This window comes from Myiozetetes cayanensis, unplaced genomic scaffold, assembly GCF_022539395.1.
Source record: "Myiozetetes cayanensis isolate MyiCay16 unplaced genomic scaffold, myiCay2020 scf5-8, whole genome shotgun sequence".
NCBI classification, from domain to species: Eukaryota; Metazoa; Chordata; class Aves; order Passeriformes; family Tyrannidae; genus Myiozetetes; species Myiozetetes cayanensis.
The window spans coordinates 3,643,098-3,662,996 of NW_026087742.1; the positions used below are offsets into that span (position 1 = coordinate 3,643,098).

At 37.6% G+C, this 19,899-nt stretch overlaps 1 protein-coding gene across 5 annotated transcripts in view; it reads right to left on the reverse strand.

Moving 5' to 3' along the window:
• DCAF6 (DDB1 and CUL4 associated factor 6) overlaps positions 1–19,899 on the reverse strand; it is an 84,193-nt gene that overhangs the window by 39,336 nt on the left and 24,958 nt on the right. For 4 of the 5 annotated variants that reach the window (XM_050333642.1, XM_050333639.1, XM_050333638.1 and 1 more), the window contains exons 4-10: positions 17,872–18,057; positions 13,129–13,242; positions 11,652–11,787; positions 9,522–9,736; positions 7,148–7,241; positions 4,938–5,057; positions 4,456–4,701 (exon numbers count right to left, since the gene is read on the reverse strand). In XM_050333642.1, coding sequence (XP_050189599.1) covers positions 4,456–4,701; positions 4,938–5,057; positions 7,148–7,241; positions 9,522–9,736; positions 11,652–11,787; positions 13,129–13,242; positions 17,872–18,057 — 1,111 coding nt within the window. The remainder of the gene's footprint in view (positions 1–4,455; positions 4,702–4,937; positions 5,058–7,147; positions 7,242–9,521; positions 9,737–11,651; positions 11,788–13,128; positions 13,243–17,871; positions 18,058–19,899) is intronic. The other variant, XM_050333641.1, reaches the window with a different exon arrangement.

Consider the following 19,899-nt stretch of genomic DNA (forward strand, 5'->3'; position numbering starts at 1 on the left):
CATCTCCAAGAACTGAACTACTTAACAAAGAATTATTTAATGAAAATAGATACAGCCTGATTGAGTCAAAACAAAGCAAACAACAGAAGTATTCATTTTCATGTTCCTAACACATAGAAGAAATTAGTATGTTTGAGGTGTAAAATTATGCAACTATGGTTTTCCTGAAAAGAGATAAGCTTTCAAAATTAATGTGATAGCTTCCTGAAGTAACCAAAAAAACAAAAAATTTTGATCTAAACAAGCCTGTGCCAAAACTAAAATCAGACTATGGAAATAGGTGGCACAACAACAGCTAAACAAACAAAAAAACCCCTGCAACAACTTATTAAGAACTCAGTTTTTTAATTTCAGAAATTCCCTGTGGATGAGGATTCACAGTCTGAAAACACTGGTAAGTGGTCCCACAAAGACAGTAATTTATTGGATCATTAGCAGTTCTTAGTATCATCCTCTTAATAGATTATTCTCTCAGTTCCATCTTAGGAGGCTTCCCTGTCTTCATCACTTTGTCTTTATTCATCTCTCAGTTGTACTGTTTTGGAATGTACCAGTTCACTGTTTGATTAACAGTATTTTTGCAAACTGCTATAAAACTACGTGCCCAAGTAACCTTTTATTCTCCCCATGCTGTTTGCAGATTTCCTCCACATGCACAAGTGCTTCTCCTTATACAACACAGATAGTGTCCTTATCAGCAGTAACTGAAGCACATGGACCTGAACCAGTGCTGAAATACTCCCATCTACAATACACAGGGTAGAGGAGCTAATTCAGACTCAAATATTCACATCAAATGCTCCAGTTAGTTCTGCTATGAACTGCTTGCCTAGACCTATCCTGAAAGGATTTATATGAAGAGCACTCAGAAATATTTTGTAGATAGGAGGATATCTGCAAAGAAAAAGAAATCAAACTGAAACATTATAATACTAGAGAGCATTACATTGGCATGTAACCTTTCATCCAAACAAAGGCTTAACAAATAATCTGTAACCCTTATCCAGGCAGTGAAGCAAACAAATTTTAGATTTTCTTTTATAAAGAGAAACAAACCCAAAGATAAAATCCAATAATTGAAAAGTCAGTGGCAAGAAAGATAATATTGAATGGTCATGAGCTCTAATGTCCTCAGTCTAATGCCATTTTCTGGGAAAAGTATCCTGCCAGTTTACGGTTGATGAAGTATAACCAAAATAAAAAGATATACTTCCTAAAAGGAAGATGGCATCAAAGAGATTTGCTATGAATAATTTTCATGTTCCATGACCACTTAAAATTAGAAATCCAAACAGTCCAGAAAATGCTTTTAAGGAAATTTCAGTGATGCCTAAAATTGCTGTTTTCAATACCTGCTGCTGATTCAGTTTCACTCAGATCAGAGGCAGTTACAATTCAAGATGTAACAAGAGCTACAGAACAAACTGTAAAGACATAACTACTATCCTGAAGATGTTCAATGGCAAGACCTTTAAATGCTTTTCAGAATACATATGCAAATGTTTAATTTGCCAGCAAATGGAGAAACGGAAATAAATTAAAAAACCCAGCTATTGCCACTTTCCCATTCAAAATTTAAAAGCAGTTACCTTATGTCAGAACACACGTTAGGATTAAGCTTTGTACTAATTAGCCAATTGCCCCTCTGCATCCCCTTCAATGGCACCACTGTGAATTTTATTAACTGTGGAAAAATTTATTATATTATACTGTTTGTTGTATCTGATGTTCATTAGTGGTTTAAAATGTCAGCCTCTTAAAACTAATGCACAGAAAGTTAATTGAAGGTTTCCACTGGAAGTAAATTTGTTATATTTTTCCTTAGTGAGAAGCATGAAAACTTCCAGCAATTGTTCTCACTATAAAAAAAAAAAAATCAAATATACTGACAAAAACAGCCTACTGAGATTTTGCACTGATCTTGTTGTTTATTTGTAACTTACTCTGATATTCCAACTTCAAGAATATACATTCTGATTAAGAGACTTATCCCAACGAGCTCCAGCACTGAAACATTTTTGTACTGACTCTGTTTTGAACATGTCCTTCATCTCTTAATGTTTTTAAAAAGTAATTGGGATGTAGAGGCTCAAATGCTCACCACATGGCACGTTTTCTGGAACGCCACACCAACAATATATTTGAACCGTAATACTTATGCAAAGCTATTGCTGTTTTAAAGACAGGATTACCATGGGTGTCCATGTAAAGAAATCTGTAGGAATGACTTAGGGAAAGCTGTTCCCAAGCCTGTATTAGGAATTCATGCTCTGATTCCAAAGAAGTCGTTTCCTGAAAACATATTCTTCATTTGCTAACTCTTTGCTATGATATTCAGACTTGTATCTACCACCACTTCATGCAAAATGGGAGCTGAAAACCTCTTGCTTTTTTTCTTCCATTTTCCAAAATGCTGCCCCATCTTCTACAACACACCTTCTTTCTGGTCTTCCTACTTAACCCCACTGTATTTAAAGTACTATCACTCTCCCAATCCCTTCACCCCAGAAAAAGCAGCAGGTTTTAATCACATCTAAATGTGGCTGAACAAGCTCAGGGGATCCTGCTGATGCAGAAGGCAGCATTTTCACATTTATAAACTACAAACCAGGAGTAAATAACATCTCATAACTGAGTATAGTCATGGGTTACCTAAGCATATAAACATTGCAAAATGGACATTCCCAACCAAGTCTCCTCATCCATAAACCCACAGCTGCTGCTCCCTCTGCCCAGGAGCTTCCCCTCTCCCTGAACTCACCCATGTTACCCAAAGACTTAATTTACAGCAACTTCAGTGTCCAGTTTGCACTATCTTTGAAACAAGGTGCATATGAGGTGTGTAAACACACAGTAATGTTAAGTTTGCTCCTGCAGGAGTCCTATAGACAATTTTAAGCAGCCAATCTGACACCCTGTTTAGGTGCAGTCAAAGAGGCTATCAAATATTATACAGCAAATAAGAAAGTATATCCACTGTCTGTCAGCAAAACAACCACCACTATCCCTTTCAAAACTAAATATATGGAGAGTCTTAAGTCCAAAGTGACACTGGGAAAGAGGAAACGCTCTCAGAGAAACGCTGGATTAAGAAATAACAACTTCATGCTAGCAGAATAAACTTTTACTTAGAAATGCAGGCAGATTCAGAGAAAAATATTTTTCTCATCACCATAGATTCCTCAAAATGCAGGCTAGAAAATGCATCACAATTCCAAAAATGCTCTCTCGTGTATTATCATTATGCAACCCCCAAAGTTTCAATGAGGTAGCCTGAACAATTATTTTTAATATGGTAGGTGCTCTCCTGGCCACTCTAAGTTCCATAATATACCACATATTTTAAAATAAATAAATAAAATGAACCTTTATTAATGGTATGAGTGCTCTTTAGTGGCTATCCCTCTGGACCAAGATGGTAGCTAAACTGGGCTATACTGAATTAGAGTAGACCCCTTAATCACCTTGTGTGTGTATAGTGAAAAAACTTGATGCTGCAGCACACTGACACCAACACTAATAAAAAACGCAAGTGACTAAAAGCCTCTGATACTAAATGAACTTTCTGTCATTTTCTGAATTTCCTGTGTGTATTGTCATGCTTCTGCTCACTGTTTATTTCCTCTAAAGAAGTATCAGTCTAGTTGCAAGGTTTGAAAAGCAAAAATGACGTGTCTCATGAATCTCAACCTATGTCTTAATCTTCCCTGTCTTTCAGATACCAGGTACCCAGTCTTTTCTCACCTGTCCCAAAGACTTTGACTACAGTAGCCACAGTACACCGAATGGCACACTCTTCCTGGGAAAATCCCCATCTCTCCTGTACTCCAGAACACCAAATCTAGGGCCTGAAGATGCTTATCAGTCACCTTTTCCAGTGAAAAAGAGCTTGGTATTTTTACAGCAGAATAAGACAAAAGATCTGACCCTGTAGGTCTTTCAGAATACATCAGCCTTTCCACCACAACTGTGAAGCCTAGAAGTTCACTTCAAAAAAACGAAAAATAAACTCTTGTGCAAATATGCAACTCTAAAAGCTGTGGCATCTTTTCCTGAACTGAGATGAAAAAGGTCAAGTCAAGTCATAAGGTGCCCAAATTAGTTTCTGACATTGACATTAGGATATACTTTCTTCTTTTTCCCACAATAAGAATGTCAGTCTTTAAATACAGATGAATTTCTTCAAGAGGTACAAATTTAAATATCAGTAAGTAGTATAATTTAGTAACCAATAAAGGAATGTCATGCAAGGCGAGACAAACGTATACAGTTGATGTTTTACTCTTTCTTTAAACCACAGCTGTAATCCCTTGGTAACTATAAAATATCTAGTCTCATTAAGGATGTGCAAGGAAGGAAGTAGATTGTGATCTATTAACCAAAATATCCTAAGATAGTGTCATTTCTTATTGGAAGCATTTTTCATAAACAGTGACAAGATGGATTTCTTCTCACCAGACTGATGTAGCACAGGCTGAGTTGAGGCCCCTAAAGAAGGCCTTTGTTCATTATCAGGAGAGGACAGTAATGAAGTTGAAGGGGGACTTTCTGTTGAAGATGATGTTGAGGGAGCTTGAGCTGACATTGTAGAGGAGGAAGATGATGGAAGCTGTTCGGCACCATCTACTTCCATTGCAGTTTCTGATTCTGCACTAGATGGCATGTTATTGGTAGCAGGAGCATCTGTCCGATTAGTCCCACCTTTGATTAAAAATAAAACAAAAAGCAAGAAAAACAAGAGCCCAATGGTAAACTTACTCTGTCTCTAAAGATCTCTTTGCATTACCATTCCTAGGGCAAATGCAAGGGTTCAGTTCTTCAGAGTGCACTAAAAAGATTTTAGTTCACACCCCAGAAAGGTTGATATTCAAGGCCTGTACATCCACTACAAACATACTTTCTGTTGTAATTATTATTCTGGAAAAGAAGGAAATCACCTCTGGACCGTGATCTTCCTCGCCCTCGATTGCTTTGTGCAACTTCACTGGCTTCTTCAAACCACCTGGACAGCATGTCTGACATCCTCTGCATTAGAGAGACATTGGGACTTTGCTCCCCTGTAAAATAAGTAATGTTAAAGTTTTATCTATGAGTTTACCAAAGTGCACATTTCCCCCCTCATTTCTTCCAGGAATGGAGAAGCAGAACACACCAACACCCCACCGCCCACCCCTCACCAAGCAACAAAGCCCTTCCACCTGATCCCAATGCCCATGTCTATCCTCATTTCCATACTGCAGGACTCTAACTCTCTGCTGGGATCCCTCATTCCTTTCCTATGCCCCACACAGAGGAGCTCTGACCTTAAAACACAAAAAAATGGAATGCAGTGGCCAAGGAAAACAGATAAAAGGTGGCTAATGATGCCATAGGAAATCACAAAATCATAGAATCAGCCGGGTTGTAAAGGACCTCTGAGGTCATGAAGTCCAACCCTTGATCCATGACCACCACAGTTACTAGACTATGGCACTAAGTGCCACATCCAGTCTCACCTTAAAAACCTCCAGGAACAGAGAATCCACCACTTTCCTGAGCAGCCCATTCCAATGCCTGATTACCCTCTCTGTAAAGAATTTCTTCATAATATCTAACCTAAACCTCCCCTGGCAGAGCTTGAGACCATACCTTCTTGTCTTACTGATAGCTGTCTGGGAGAAGAGACCAACCCCCACCTGGCTACAACCTCCTCTCAGGGAGTTGTAGAGAGTGATGAGGTCTCCCCTGAGCCTCCTCTTCTCCAGGCTAAACAACCCCAGCTCCCTCAGCCTCTCCTCACAGCACTTGTGCTCCAGTCCCTTCACCAGCCTGGTTGCTCTTCCCTGCACCTGCTCCAGCACCTCAATGTCCTTCCTGAACTGAGGGGCCCAGAGCTGGACACAGCACTCCAGGGGTGGCCTCACCAGCACTGAGTACAGGGGTAGAATCACTTCCCTGGTCCTGTTGCCACACTGTTCCTGATCCAGGCCAGGATCCATAGGCCCTCTTAGCCACCTGGGCACACTCTGGTTCATGTTCAGCCTCCTGTCAATCAGCACCCCCAGCTCCCTTCCTACCTGGCTGCTCTCCAGCCACTCTGTGCCCAGCCTGTAGCGCTGCAGGAGTTGTTGTGGCCAAAGTGCAAGACAAAGCACTTGGCCTGGTTGAACCTCATCCTGTTGGAATCAGCCCAACTCTCCAAATATACCAACAGGTTCAAAAAAGGATGACTGAAACTCACAGGTAATAGAACTAAATGGAGATTTTAAAGGAAGAGATGGGAACACACTCTCTAATGTTTCTAATCCAGCAATTCCAAATACTGGGGGAGCAACAAAGACAGACTAAGGTAAGAGGAGAGACTCATGTTCTCTCCCTAAACAGCGTCTCCCACTGCCTGTGTCAGATATAGAATCCTACTCTACATGGACCACTAGTCTTACACAGCTAAACACTTCTATTCTATTTGGGGAATCAGGAAAATGAGAAAACCAACACAGAAAATCTGGAAAGAGAAGTTGCAGACAGAAAAGGGAGATAAATCTAAGGGAACTAGAATCAAATAATTGGAACCCCTCAACATGTCAGATTTTAAAAGAAACAGGTGAAGAGTAAGGTGAGTAGCAAAGCATTCTCTGCCTGGCTTTGGTATCCCATTCTCTGACACTCAAGCACGGTTTTGGAAATATTCTATCTACTGAAATCCCAAGCAATTAAGTAATATATTATAGACATTTAGTCATCCTGTGTGACTAAATGACATTAAGGCAGTGAAAGATATAATATTAGAATCCTATTGCTTTGAATTCCAGTCCCCTAATGTAACCACTAAAGAGCAATTCATTTGTAACTGTGATTGACTGTGAGTTTTGGCTATCAAAAAAAAAAAAAAAAAAAAGTGTTTGTGTTACTCCCTGATCAATGACAATGAAACAAGCTCCCCTTTATTTGCATTAGCCTGACTGAAGCAAAATAATTTTTCTGGTAAGAATATTTTCAATTTAGACATTTTTAAAAATCATTCTACACTAGCAGTTCTGTGTAAAATTCTGAGGAAATCATCTTGGCTGATTCTTAAAACATGGATTCAGTTTAATCTGAAGAACATATTTCAGGAAGACTTCAGAAAAAAATGGAAAACTAAACCCCAAACTGCAAAAGCTTTTACCATCTCTCTCTCTCTCACTCTCAGGCCTTGCCCTTGGCCCAGTGTCTGACCAGTCCCCTCTCAGCCGCAGACGTTTGACAGGAGGTTGCCGTAACTAGGGGGGAGAAAAAAAGGAAAAAGGAACCAAAAAAAAAGGAAAAAAAAGGCTTACAAAGCTATTCATATTGGACAGTACAGGATTCTAAGTCTAAATATAAATGCACTACCACAATTTTCTTAGGTTCTTAAGTCAATTTGTATCAGTCACAAAAAAATGGAGTGTCAGCCATATGTTCAGATGGACTATGAATAAGCACAACGCTGTACCGAGAGAATGCAAGAGTTTTAGCTTCACGGGAGTACAGCTACTTAAACCAATGTCTCAGAAATAATTCAGCTTATATTTTATGCCCTACTAACTTTATTGTGTTAATTGAGGATTTCCACAGTGAACAATAACAATTCAGGTTTTCCAAATTCAAGCCTGAATTCTGCAAAAATATTCATTTCTTTACATTAAAAACTATATGAAATGTGGATTGCAATAAAGAAAAAGGAAAAAAACCCAGACATTAACAAAACAAGGAAATTTTATGAAAATAAACTCTCCAGTTTGTTTTTAAGCTATTTTCTTCTAAATTTTTAAAACATTTTTATTTTGCAGCAGGAAGTATAAAACAAGTACTCAATAGGGAGTGTTACTTTCAGTGACTTGAAGAGAAACAGCTAATGCTTTGAACATTCACAAAAGGAGTTCTGAGTTTGAAACTGAGTGTATTGGCTGGATATTTCCAGCTTTACCAAAAAAAAAAAAAAAAGAAAAAAAAAAAAAAAAGAAAAAGTGAATAGTTGTGTTGACAGTTTTAAAGTAAATGCAAAGACCCTGTGGTGAAAGCACATTAAAGTGTCAACTTTCATGAGCCAGTAGATTCAGGAAGAAGTCTTTACATTTCTTCTACTCTACAGAACTTAAAGCCAGGCTGAAATGAAAATAACATTTAAGGAAAATGATTTGGCAAGAAAAGATTACAGGACATATTCTGTGCCTGCAAAACAAAAGAATACAAGGGATCTGTTAGTAACAGGTGGTCACAATCCTCTCTCTCTCTAGTAACTGGGCAGTCAATTCTCCACCAAATTACTCGACACCAGATTAACATTACACAGGAAAAAGGGAGCAGTATAGAACCATTCGTGCAACTCATGGTTTTTCTGGGTTCCTGTTTGCTTTTTCCTGCTTCAGTGTAACTCAGACATTTTTCCCCAGCCCTACAAATCCAAACCCCTTCTGATCAACAATATTAGTGCCAGTAATGGCAGCCCCTGGCCCAGTAAGTCCAGCCCAGCCATGGCTGTGACACTGAAGCAACACCAGCCTGACGCTTGCCAGGTTTTGTCTGGACTTTAATTGCTTGGAGCATCCTTTTAGCTTATTTAGCTGCAACAGCAATTGTCCAGTGACCAGGTCAAATTACCATCTAATTTGCTTTAGTTTTGCTTAGATTTGCATAGATGTGTGATGTTAACAACCTCTTGTTAACAGTTTTGATATATACAGGAATTAACTATAGCTGTGTGAGGTAGAGCTACCTATAGCACAGGTATAGGCTGGTAGCAGGGGTGGATACAGGAGGATACCAGAGACACCTTCTCAGCACCTCACCTATGCTGTAAAGGTTGGACCCAAACAACATGTGTTTCAGGGCTGACAGCAGGGATAAAGAATAAGCATTTAAAAGCAAAACCACGCTATACTGAAAAAAGAAGTAGTGGATGGTTGGGGGAGTGCAGGGGGAGAGACATAATGTAACTTTGCTGTAGTTAAAGACATTTTTTCATATTGATCAGAAAATTTAGACTGAAAGGGTCAGCAACACTGTAGCTGAGCTGATAAAAAACAACTGCTTGAGTTTTGGCTACACTATAGAAGATTTTAATACTGCTCAGTAACAGTGGCTCACCTCCTCAATCTAAACATCTTGTACTCCCTCATATCTGTCATTAAATGTTAATTTTTAACAAGGAATATTAATACTTGATTTCAAGGAATATGTTTTTGGTGGCAGGGAAAATAACAGAGCATACACCTCAATTACAAGAGTGACCTTGTTGGTCTTATAACCCAAGGTTCATGTAGATGCTTTCTCACCTCTGAGAGGGAAACCAGACAAGAAAGAAAACCAGAGTGGCAAAGTATTGTAAATAAATACACACATATGTAAATACATATTATAAATATGCAAATTTTGTGACACAATCTAGTTGCCACACCTCAGTCTATGAACGGCAATATTATTTTCAGATTAATTTAAAGGGAAATACAACTGAACGTATTTCTTGTGTGCTGCAACAAAACAATTATAAAACACAAAAATAGGTCCTCTTAATCACTTGCCTCTTCCCTTCTCTCTTCAGCCGAAGGAACTTTAAGTTCTCGTGCTGTGTCGTCCTTGGGATCAAACAAATATATGTAATCTGAAGAGTAGCTAACAAGGATCTCTTGCCCATCTTCACTATAACACAGGGATGTTACTCTGCATGATTTGTTATTGAGATGAGGAGGAACAAAACGTGCCACCATTCCAACAGTGCCCCTGCCAGCATAATTCCCTTTGTTGGGGAAAAAAAAAAAGGAGGGGTAGGAGAGGAGGAAGAAAAAGAAATGACACATTTACTATTGTGAATTTGCAACAGCTTTAATAAACTCCTTATTTAATATCCAACAAAAGATAATCAGGGAAAAGCTACATATGCTGCAGTACCTGCATTAAATTTGATCTGAAGAATGACATATCAGATCTTACTACTCTTTTATAGTTTTGCTCTACAAAACCTTATGGATGTATAGAAATATGAAAACACACACACAATATCATATACCCACTCCATGATGGTGTATGGGTGCTATCTGTCAAATGTAGAACAAATGAAAACTTTAGAACCTAAAAACATTTACCAAATAGTAACACAAATCTGTATCTACACATAAATTAGAAAGGGATTCATTATATGAAACTTTAAAAATTTAGGACATACATCTCTTTTTTACCCACTTTTTTAAAAAAAAACACTAATTTTTCTTCAAGACATACTGTCACATTGAAGCTACAGAACTATACACTACATTGGACTTATCATGCTTTCCTGACAACTCACCTCCAATCCACACACTAAAACAATCTTAAATTCCAGAATTCTAAGTCTGTGAGCAGATAAAATCTGCCTATAAGAAGCTCTAAAACTGAGAAAAACTGACTGTCCCAAAATTCCCTAATTTGACATATAGCTATTTCCCACATGGCCAATCTGTTGCAACAGTCTGTCCTTGACCACAGACAAGTTCACAGTTTATCATCTCACATTACATAATGAATGAAACAGAAAATTTTAAATGAAAATCAACAGGTTGCTCACTAAATAGAGAATACTTCACCTCTTAAAAAAACAAAACAAAAAAAAAACCCAAAGCAAAAACTCCACACAAACTCAAACAACAGAACACTATACCAATATATAAAAAAATTACAGTCTTCAAAATCTTGTCTTTTCTCTCTTTTGTTCTACAGGCCAGCATACTAAATTCATCTTATTCCTGTATTGTTACAATACAAGAGCACATCCAGGACTTTTTAGTCAAGCCCCAGAATCTGTTCCTCAGGCAGTTCTCACAGAATTTTGCTGACCTCTGATGAAAAGAGAGCTCTTACAGAATTTTAGTCTGATGAGAAGGATATTTTATTTTTTAGCTATATATACATATTTCTATATATATTTACTAAGTGATCTTCAGTCTCCCCTTTCTCCTCCAACACAATCAGGAACAGGAAAATGCTGCACAAAATGACAGATTTTGTGACACTGACTGTGGGCAGGAATGTGTGTGCACAGCTATGTGTATTAATTCCTGTGTGTTCAAACTGACACTGATCACACATTATAAGCAAGAGATATGTTAGAATTACATAAAACACTTTTGCTTGCCTCCTGAATTTTTTTAATAAAATGCTTAGGTAAGCATATGAAGCACACTGAGCTTTCGCTTGGAGAATTTGTAGCTTTTCAGTAAAATTATGTTAGGTACAGCAGTAACTACTGCAAAGTTAAGCATATTGCATGACATTGTGGAGTTCCTAAGATCTCTTCCCATAAGAAGCAAGAGATTCCAGTATGGCAGAGTATAAGAAGATAAGAATTTAATTAAAATTCAGGTGGTCCACTGCAGGCTGCAATTACTGGCTTTCAAGAATACTGGAATCAGGTGTTTCAAGACAAAAGAGGAGACATTACAAAACGTCTTTTTCTGCATTCAGTATTCAATGTATGAAGAGATTAAGTTTACTTACTTGAAGATTTCTGCATTAGCAAATATTAGAGTGAAATGACTATTATACAAAGCACAGTTCCCAGAGCAGAAAACTACACTTCATGCAGTGTTACACTTTGGTCACCTACTGTGAAAAAAAAAAGAACCTGAAATTGGAAATGCTAGGGGTTAGAAAAGCTTCCTGTAAAGTTTGGTTCCTACCTGTTGCTCTTGTGCCAAGCATTCTCCGATCATATATCCTTACTGAGCTGTCAGAACAACCCACAGCCAGATAGTATGGGATGGGGGGACAGATGGCAACAGAGGTGGCAGCACGACGACAGTTTATCAGAATATCCTGCAACAAACAAAAATGCAGCATTTAAATAACAGCTCTAAACATCTGAAATATAATTCCATCTTTTTATTTCAGGACACAGGCCCCTTGGTCAAGGAGGTTTTGAGAAAAACTAAGCCTGGCCCCGTGAAGATTGAGCATAAATGTGTTACTGGAAAAGCCACTGCAGAGGAGAACCATCAGAGAAAGAAAACTAGCTCCAGATCGACTAAAAAAAAACCAAACTAAAACAGAAACACAGGAACAAGCATTTAAAACAGACAAGCACAGCAACTACAGATTTATAAACTAGCTTACACCTTGGATTTTTGTATCGAAATACAGTAACTGTTGAGTCAGAAGAGTACTAAATACACAGAAACAGTTTAAATTTATTAAAGGACCAGAACAGGTTTCATCCGTGGGAGAAAAGGCAGAAAGGAAAGGAAGGCAGAAAGGAAAGGAAGGCAGAAAGGAAAGGAAGGCAGAAAGGAAAGGAAGGCAGAAAGGAAAGGAAGGCAGAAAGGAAAGGAAGGCAGAAAGGAAAGGAAGGCAGAAAGGAAAGGAAGGCAGAAAGGAAAGGAAGGCAGAAAGGAAAGGGAAGGCAGAAAGGAAAAGGAAGGCAGAAAGGAAAGGAAGGCAGAAAGGAAAGGAAGGCAGAAAGGAAAGGAAGGCAGAAAGGAAAGGAAGGCAGAAAGGAAAGGAAGGCAGAAAGGAAAGGAAGGCAGAAAGGAAAGGAAGGCAGAAAGGAAAGGAAGGCAGAAAGGAAAGGAAGGCAGAAAGGAAAGGAAGGCAGAAAGAAACCCCTAGAACTGGTAAATATGCACAAATTAGAATAAAATTGATCAAGAATAGCAATTCATACTTTGGTAGGTTTTCTCCAATTCAATATTAAAACTGTTTCTGAAATCCAAGCACAGTGGACACCACCAATACCTTACCTTGCATGGAGTAATACCAGTGAGATAGTATAATTCTTTACCAAATCTTTTCTTACAGAGGAACAAAGGATGCTCAAGAACACGAGGCTGCAGATAATTTTCAAGGCTCATTTTCTGCCTCCAACTCTGCACTCCACAGTACTAATGTAAACCAGACCAAGAGATTCCATTTCAATGTACAGTATTTTCTACCTATCTGCAGCCTCACACCAAAGTTTATAAACTAAAAAATGCCAAAGGAGATATTAAAAAATAAAAAGACTCCCCAAGCTTTTATTGTTTCTTGGGAAACATGTTGTCATCTCTACCAACGACCCTGAAATCTATTATTTCTAAAAGCCTTACCAGAATTCATATCCTATGTTTGTATGATGTACAGCTCTACATTTAGGTCATCTTTATTAAAAGATTTCACTCTTACATCTTTACAATCTTCCTTTGTGCAACTTGTTTTGATTCGAGTATCAAACCATCTTACAGTGCCATCTTCACCACAAGAGAGGAAAGTATAGGGATCATTTGGTACTGTCATAATCTGCACAAAAGAAAGAGTGAAAAAATGAGAGTATGAATACAAACAGAAATAGCATTGATTTAAAAATAAAAGCATCAACATTTTGAGCAGCAGCACAGACTGAAGCAATTATTACTCAAATCCAGCTTTCCATTGAAATAAAGAGGAAAACCTAGAAATCGATGCTGTTTCTTTATTTTCAAGAGAAGGTTTGAACTACTGAAGTAGACTATTAAATGTCACATAAGATTAAATATCTATAGGTCAAAGCTTACAGATATTTCTATTATTGTTTAACACACAACATGTATTTACTGTAATCAGTTTTCAGAAAACTAACCAATTTTCCTGCAATCATTCAACAAAAGCTCAGTTTATTCTCTATCAAGTAACAGAAGACAATAACTAACAAAACCCTCAAGTCTAAATGACTTAAAAATACTAAATGAGTTTTATTCTCATTGCCCATTTCTTTACACGCTAAGTAGTCCCCTGAAGCAACTCTGCAGTAAAGGCTATTACTAAGCTACCCCCTCAACTGTTATTAAAAGTAACCTAAGGATCTCTATAAATCTTGCTACCTAAATGCTGGGGTGAGCAGAGAGCCCACAGAGCCCCTGATGAAGGATACAGAGGCAAAGGATTTTGACTCGGACATTTTGAGGCTGTTTCCCTGGAGAAAAGCAGGGACTGTGGAAGACTTGAAAAGGTGCCAGAACTGACCAGTAAGGAAAGAATGTAAATAAGGAATGAACATCCAATTATATGTGAAGGCTGGTAATAAATTATAGATAGAAAGCTAATAATAGAATGGTAAGTAAAGTTCTGTTAACAGTGTAAGTGCAGTTTGGGTGAGAAAGAGAAGTTTTAAAGTAGACGAAGCAATAAAAGCTGACTGCGGACCATCATCAATAAAGGTGCCCAATTTTATTTTTTGTGACCGTCCTAACTTACTACAACACCTAAAATGGGATTACAACCCTGCAGGATTCAGCATTTCTTGTAATACTGAGACAATGTGTGCTGTGCCAAATCGTTGTGCTGACCAACAAGAGTTCAAAAGGCAGAACCAAGCCAAGGTTTGAGTAACAATAGAACAATAAACTTCTGAGCTATGACCGTTAATCCTCTATATGTTAGTGTAACATATGTAAAACACTGTTTTCCACTACACATTTCATTCAGATTAACTTTATTTGTGGAGTTATAAAAGCCAATCGTTCTTTAGTCCACTACATTCTTGTAGCATGTTTGCTGGATTCCTATGCAGAGCTTTCAGTGAAAACATTTGCTTTGTTCCAGGCGTGGTGCTGAATGTGGCAAGCTCTTTTTTCTAGTAGCTGTATTTTGGTTTTGTTCATACTAATACTACTTCACAATATACATGTAATATAACTTGCATGTGCCAACTTTCAGGTATGGTGTTTACAAATATGTTAAGGAATTTATAAGCACTAAAACAGAGAACTGCAGACTCCAATAACCAAGAGTCATTGTTACTACATTTAAGGTCAACAAGAACACATTATATATGTATAAAATCCTTTATAATAACTACAAAAAAAGCCTTCTATTTAACTTTAAAAGCATACGGCTATGTGATTGTTTTACTGTATTTAAAATATGAAGGTAAGAGTTGTCCATAAAAGTACATTCTCTTTCTGAAATGCAATTCATACAAAGGGCAATAAAGAAAAGCATTTGGCTGAGTAAAAATAAATTTGTCATGGCCTTATATAAACAACAAATTCTTCAGAAACACGCCTCAAGAACCTCTCCCTCTCTCTCTACTTATTCTCTTCTCACCCAGAATTAAAAACAATCATACAATTATCTCAGAGTTTATAACAATCTACACAAATTTCCACATTCCTCTGTTTCACTGGATGTTTTTATAATGCCTTGAACAATCACAAACTCCCAGTTTAAAGAGCAGTACAAAGTCATACCACATTCAAATTTAGAATTAATACCTCAGGGGCAGCTCTTAGCTTTTGTTATTTAGAGAATGCAGTGAGTCAAAGTTCTATATTTAATGTGATGATGTGGTTACATACAGCTGGGCAGCAACATCACGATATTTAGAAATTATCTTCCCACTCCAGAAAACTCCCAATGGCAAGGTTGGGTTATGTCAGAAACTGAAGCTGTATCTCAGCCATATGCTTAAAACTCCCTGCTATTCAATTAATTATTTCATGTGCCAAGGTTCAAAGAAAGGTCTGCTATGCCACACAGTAATACCTGCATTTAACGTTCCAGTGTCAGGTTTAAAACACAGCAACAGAATTTATAGCCTTTATAAAAAAGTATTTCCCAAAAATGTATTATAAACCTATGCTTCTGAAGGGAGTTCAAATCTAGATATGTTAAACTTCAGTGCCAAACTAGACAAGAAAAATAACTTCGTGAAGAGACACAGTTTGTTAAAACAGTCAATATCACGCAGGGATTTTGATATTCCTTCCATTAACTGCGCTTCAAAACTATAAACAACCAAAACTGTATCACACTACTGTCATTCAAAACAAAAATAACAATACGTTTAACATATTTAAATTTGAGCTGTCCTCAAAAACGAAGGTTTATAATACAACTTGGAATATACTTTTTATAAAGGCTATAAATTCTGTTGCTGTGTCTTAAACATGACAGTGGAACGTTAAATGTATGTATTACTGTGTGGCATTTTGTTAATGTAAATTGCTGAATAAAAATCATCCCAAATAAGACCATTTTAACTGTGCAATATAGCAGGCAAATGTCCCTGCCCTCTTCAACTAATGATTTTGAAAAAAAATACTGCACTCCTACAACCAGTTACTGTCCAGTGATAGTCATTCTCTAGAGACAACAACAAAACTCACATCTCCATTTGCCAGACAGTTAGGCTCTCCATATTTCTTCTAAAATATTTTTTAAGCTGTTACTGGTTTGTTTTGACAAGTTTAACTTGTTGTATCCACGAAATTTGTATTTATCATCTGGTTTAGTAGCTTGTAGTGTGCACACTATCACCATTGATGACAAAGAACACCCTGCAAAGAGACAATCGGCATCTCCCGTGACAGGCCAGTTCTGGTCTCTGTTACTGCTCCTGACACACAACCACAACAGGGAGCTGCTTTCATTTCTGATTTCCTCAGGAAGTGACAATGACCTGGCAGACACCCTGCCCTACAAGGACATTTCAGCTTTGGGAAACAGCATTTCAGTCTCCAGATGTTGCTGTGAAAAGGCAGGTTTAATTTCCAATGCAGAGAACACCCAATCATCGAGGGGAATTTGCAGAGCAGCAGAGACTACACATAGTCAACCTCAGTGAGAACAGAGGCAGTTTAAGATGTTGGCTGGGTGCCTTGAGAACTGATGATGTTCAAAGGAAACAGGAGTTTCTCAATCAAAAAAACCCTCAAAGATAACAGCAGATGACGCAAGCCAGGGATCCAGAATTACGTTTTGCAAAACTGAAAACACAGTCTTGTATTAAACCCAGGCAAAACCAAACCAAAGCACAAATCCCAGAAACAGAAGGAATATCACAGGGTTCACTTGACTGACCTGAAAAGTGACCCTGCAGACAGGAAATGTTTTGACAAAAAGCTTTGGTGGAACATGTGTAATTACAACCATAAGGATGCTTTTACTACATGATCAAAAATTAATTCTGGCAGTCCTGCAGCCACTTTCTTTCTTCATACACTCCAATTTTTTTTTGCAGAGATTTTAAACTATTTTGTTCACTTAACATGCAAAGAAAGAGATCTAAAAACTTGTTATGAAATCTGAGCTAAACAGTTAAAAAAGCAATGGATTTGGGATTTTTTCCCCTGGAAGTGTTAAACCCCCCAAATAAATAAATAATTAAAAAAGGGGAACATTTATAACCTAAGAAGAAAATAGGAGTATTTTTTCTATTTTATGCACACTAAGTTTTACAAGTAGTATATTTTGCTGCCACTACAAAAAAAAAAAAAATCAATAAATCTTATTATCTTCCTAAGTTAACTAACACTTTGCTTCTTCACTTGCCTAGTTTATATGAACCAAACTTCCAAGGGAGGACTGAAAACACTGTCACTAAATTTACAGCTAAAGAGTTAACTAGAATACACAATAGAAAAATTACCTAAAACTGTAAACATGGTTTTCAAATTAAGCTGTTCACACATGCTGAAATAAGCATTTCTTAGAAGGATTTAAGCTGTAGAAAAGGCAGTAAACTGCTGAAAAGTTTTGGGGGAGAGAGGAGGGAGGGCATGAGGGGAAGAAGAAAAAGAAAAATAAAAATGTAAACAGTCACTGCTCCCACCTCCCAGCCTACTTTAGGAAGAAATTCACAGCACAATTTAAATCAGTTTTGCTTTGCAGCACATTCATTCAGTGAAGGTGAATTCACATTTGCAAAAAAAATTGGTGTCTTAACAACTGGAAAGTCCTCCATTTAATTTAGACAGCACATTTCTTTGCTAAAGCCTACTGCAAGAGAAAAAGTAAAAAAGAAAAAAAGAAAACCCTCAAAATATAGAAGAAAAGTTCTATAATTCTCACTGAAATAAAGTTTTCAATACTCTGGTTAGAATCATGGAAACAGTGCAAGAAAATATGCATTTTCCCCATCTTAAATAATCATATACTTGTGTGAGGTACCTCATAGGTGGTTCCATAGTGGCAGGTGTACTGGCATTGCCTGTTGGTCTCTGCATCTTGTTCAACATTGGTGTAAAAAATGACTCCATCTCCAGAACAGGATACAATCTGTTTGTCACTGGTGCATGGCAAGAACTTTGCACTGAAAATATTGGCCCTGTGTCCTGAGCGAATCGTTGTTAAAACCTGAGGAAGAAAGAAAAAAGGAAGGTTGTAGCAGGCTAATATTTTCCAAGCAAGTAAAGAGTGGGAAAATAACACCGAGTGTGGTACTTTGAAACATGAGTTATGCACAGGCTGCCACCGACCTATAGTGCAATACAAGAGAACAGAGAAACTGGTTTTACACTGAATTTATTCCAAGAACAAAGTGGTTCCACAAGAGACATACACTTAGGCACTTGCACAAAGTTGTCTGCAAAATAAAAGGACTGGAATGCAACTGCCACCTTTTGTTTTTACAGTAATTGGTATAGATCACATCAGGTTTCTCAAAGTGAAATGTTACTCCAAGGTGATGGTGCAGCCAACAAGCTATGGGGAGAGGATTTATAAGACCTGGAATATTGTAAGTCAAGAACAAAACATCATAATTCAAGCCAACTTTATAGCCTTTAAAAATTGATGTTACTCATAAAATAAACTCACTCTAAAAAGCAGAACTGAAGTTTACAGGGAGGGATGTTTTGAAATTAGCCATAAATAAATAAACATTTAAGAACATGATTACAGGGCAATAACCAAGACTTATCTCAGTGAAAGTCATTCATCTACGGTACAAACAGAGAAGCCTATGATTTACTTCACCATCACAGCTGATTTTAAACACTTTGTGGTCACCCTTTATACTTCCTAACATACTTCTTATTAGAATACCAAAACTGAAAAAAACCCTCCTTATGCTTTTCTGTGCACTAGTGAACATTCTATTCTTACCTTATTTCCTCCAGCTGCAGCACTTAAACCAAACTGCATTTTCACCACTTCTATTAGGAAAAAAATACTTCCCAAGTTGTTTAGAGTATGAAAATTACTTCCAAATTTCCACTCAATTAACTTAATCAAAGAAAACATTATGCAAATGAAGTTGTTCTTTCAGTAATAGCTCATGCCTAACATTTCAGAAGTGCTATTTCCCACCTTTTAAATAATTCACACAAAGAAAGATTAACAGTGTATCCGCATATCCTGAATGGTACACATGGCTTAGTAGTAAAAATAAAAAAATAATTATCAAACTCAGGAAATATAATCTATTAATTTTATTTCAATAAATAAAGATTTGTTTAGATCTCTGCATTTTACTGAAAACATTTTAAAAACACATATTCAACAGAAATTAGGAACTTTGTATCAGAGCAACTCAGAGCAAGAAGTCCATGAGGTACCCTAGTTCAGATGATAGCTGAAGATGTCAGGAGTCAATCCCACCTCTGGTTTCACATTGTTGCTACCATGCAAGAAATATTTTTGTCCTGACAAAGATGATCAAGGGACTGAAACAACTCTCTATGATGAAAGGCTGAGAGAGCTGGGCCTGTTCAGCCTCAAGAAGAGACAACTGAGAGGGGACCTCATCCATATGTGTCAGGGTCTGCAGGGAGGGGCAGAGGATGGACCAGGCTCTGCTTGGGGATGCCCAGCAATGGGACAAGAGGAACGGGCAGGAACTGATGCCCAGGAAGTTCCACCTGAACATGAGGAAGCACTTTACTGTGTGAGTGACCAAGCGCTGGAACAGGTTGCCCAGAGAGGAGGTGGAGTCTCCCTCACTGGAGATACCCAAGAACTGTCAGGACACAATCCTGTGCCATGTGCTCTGGGATGGCCCTGCTTGAGCAGGGAGGTGGGACCTTCCATGCTCAATCATTCTGTGATTTAATAATCCTTATTAAATTAGACATTTTTCTAACACAGGATACTACATAGATGGCTGAAGTCTAGTTTTGCTGCTTTAGCTAGTTTATAACAGAAAATATGGTGATAAGGGTATTTGCCAAGATGACAGAATTACAGGACAGTTCTAAT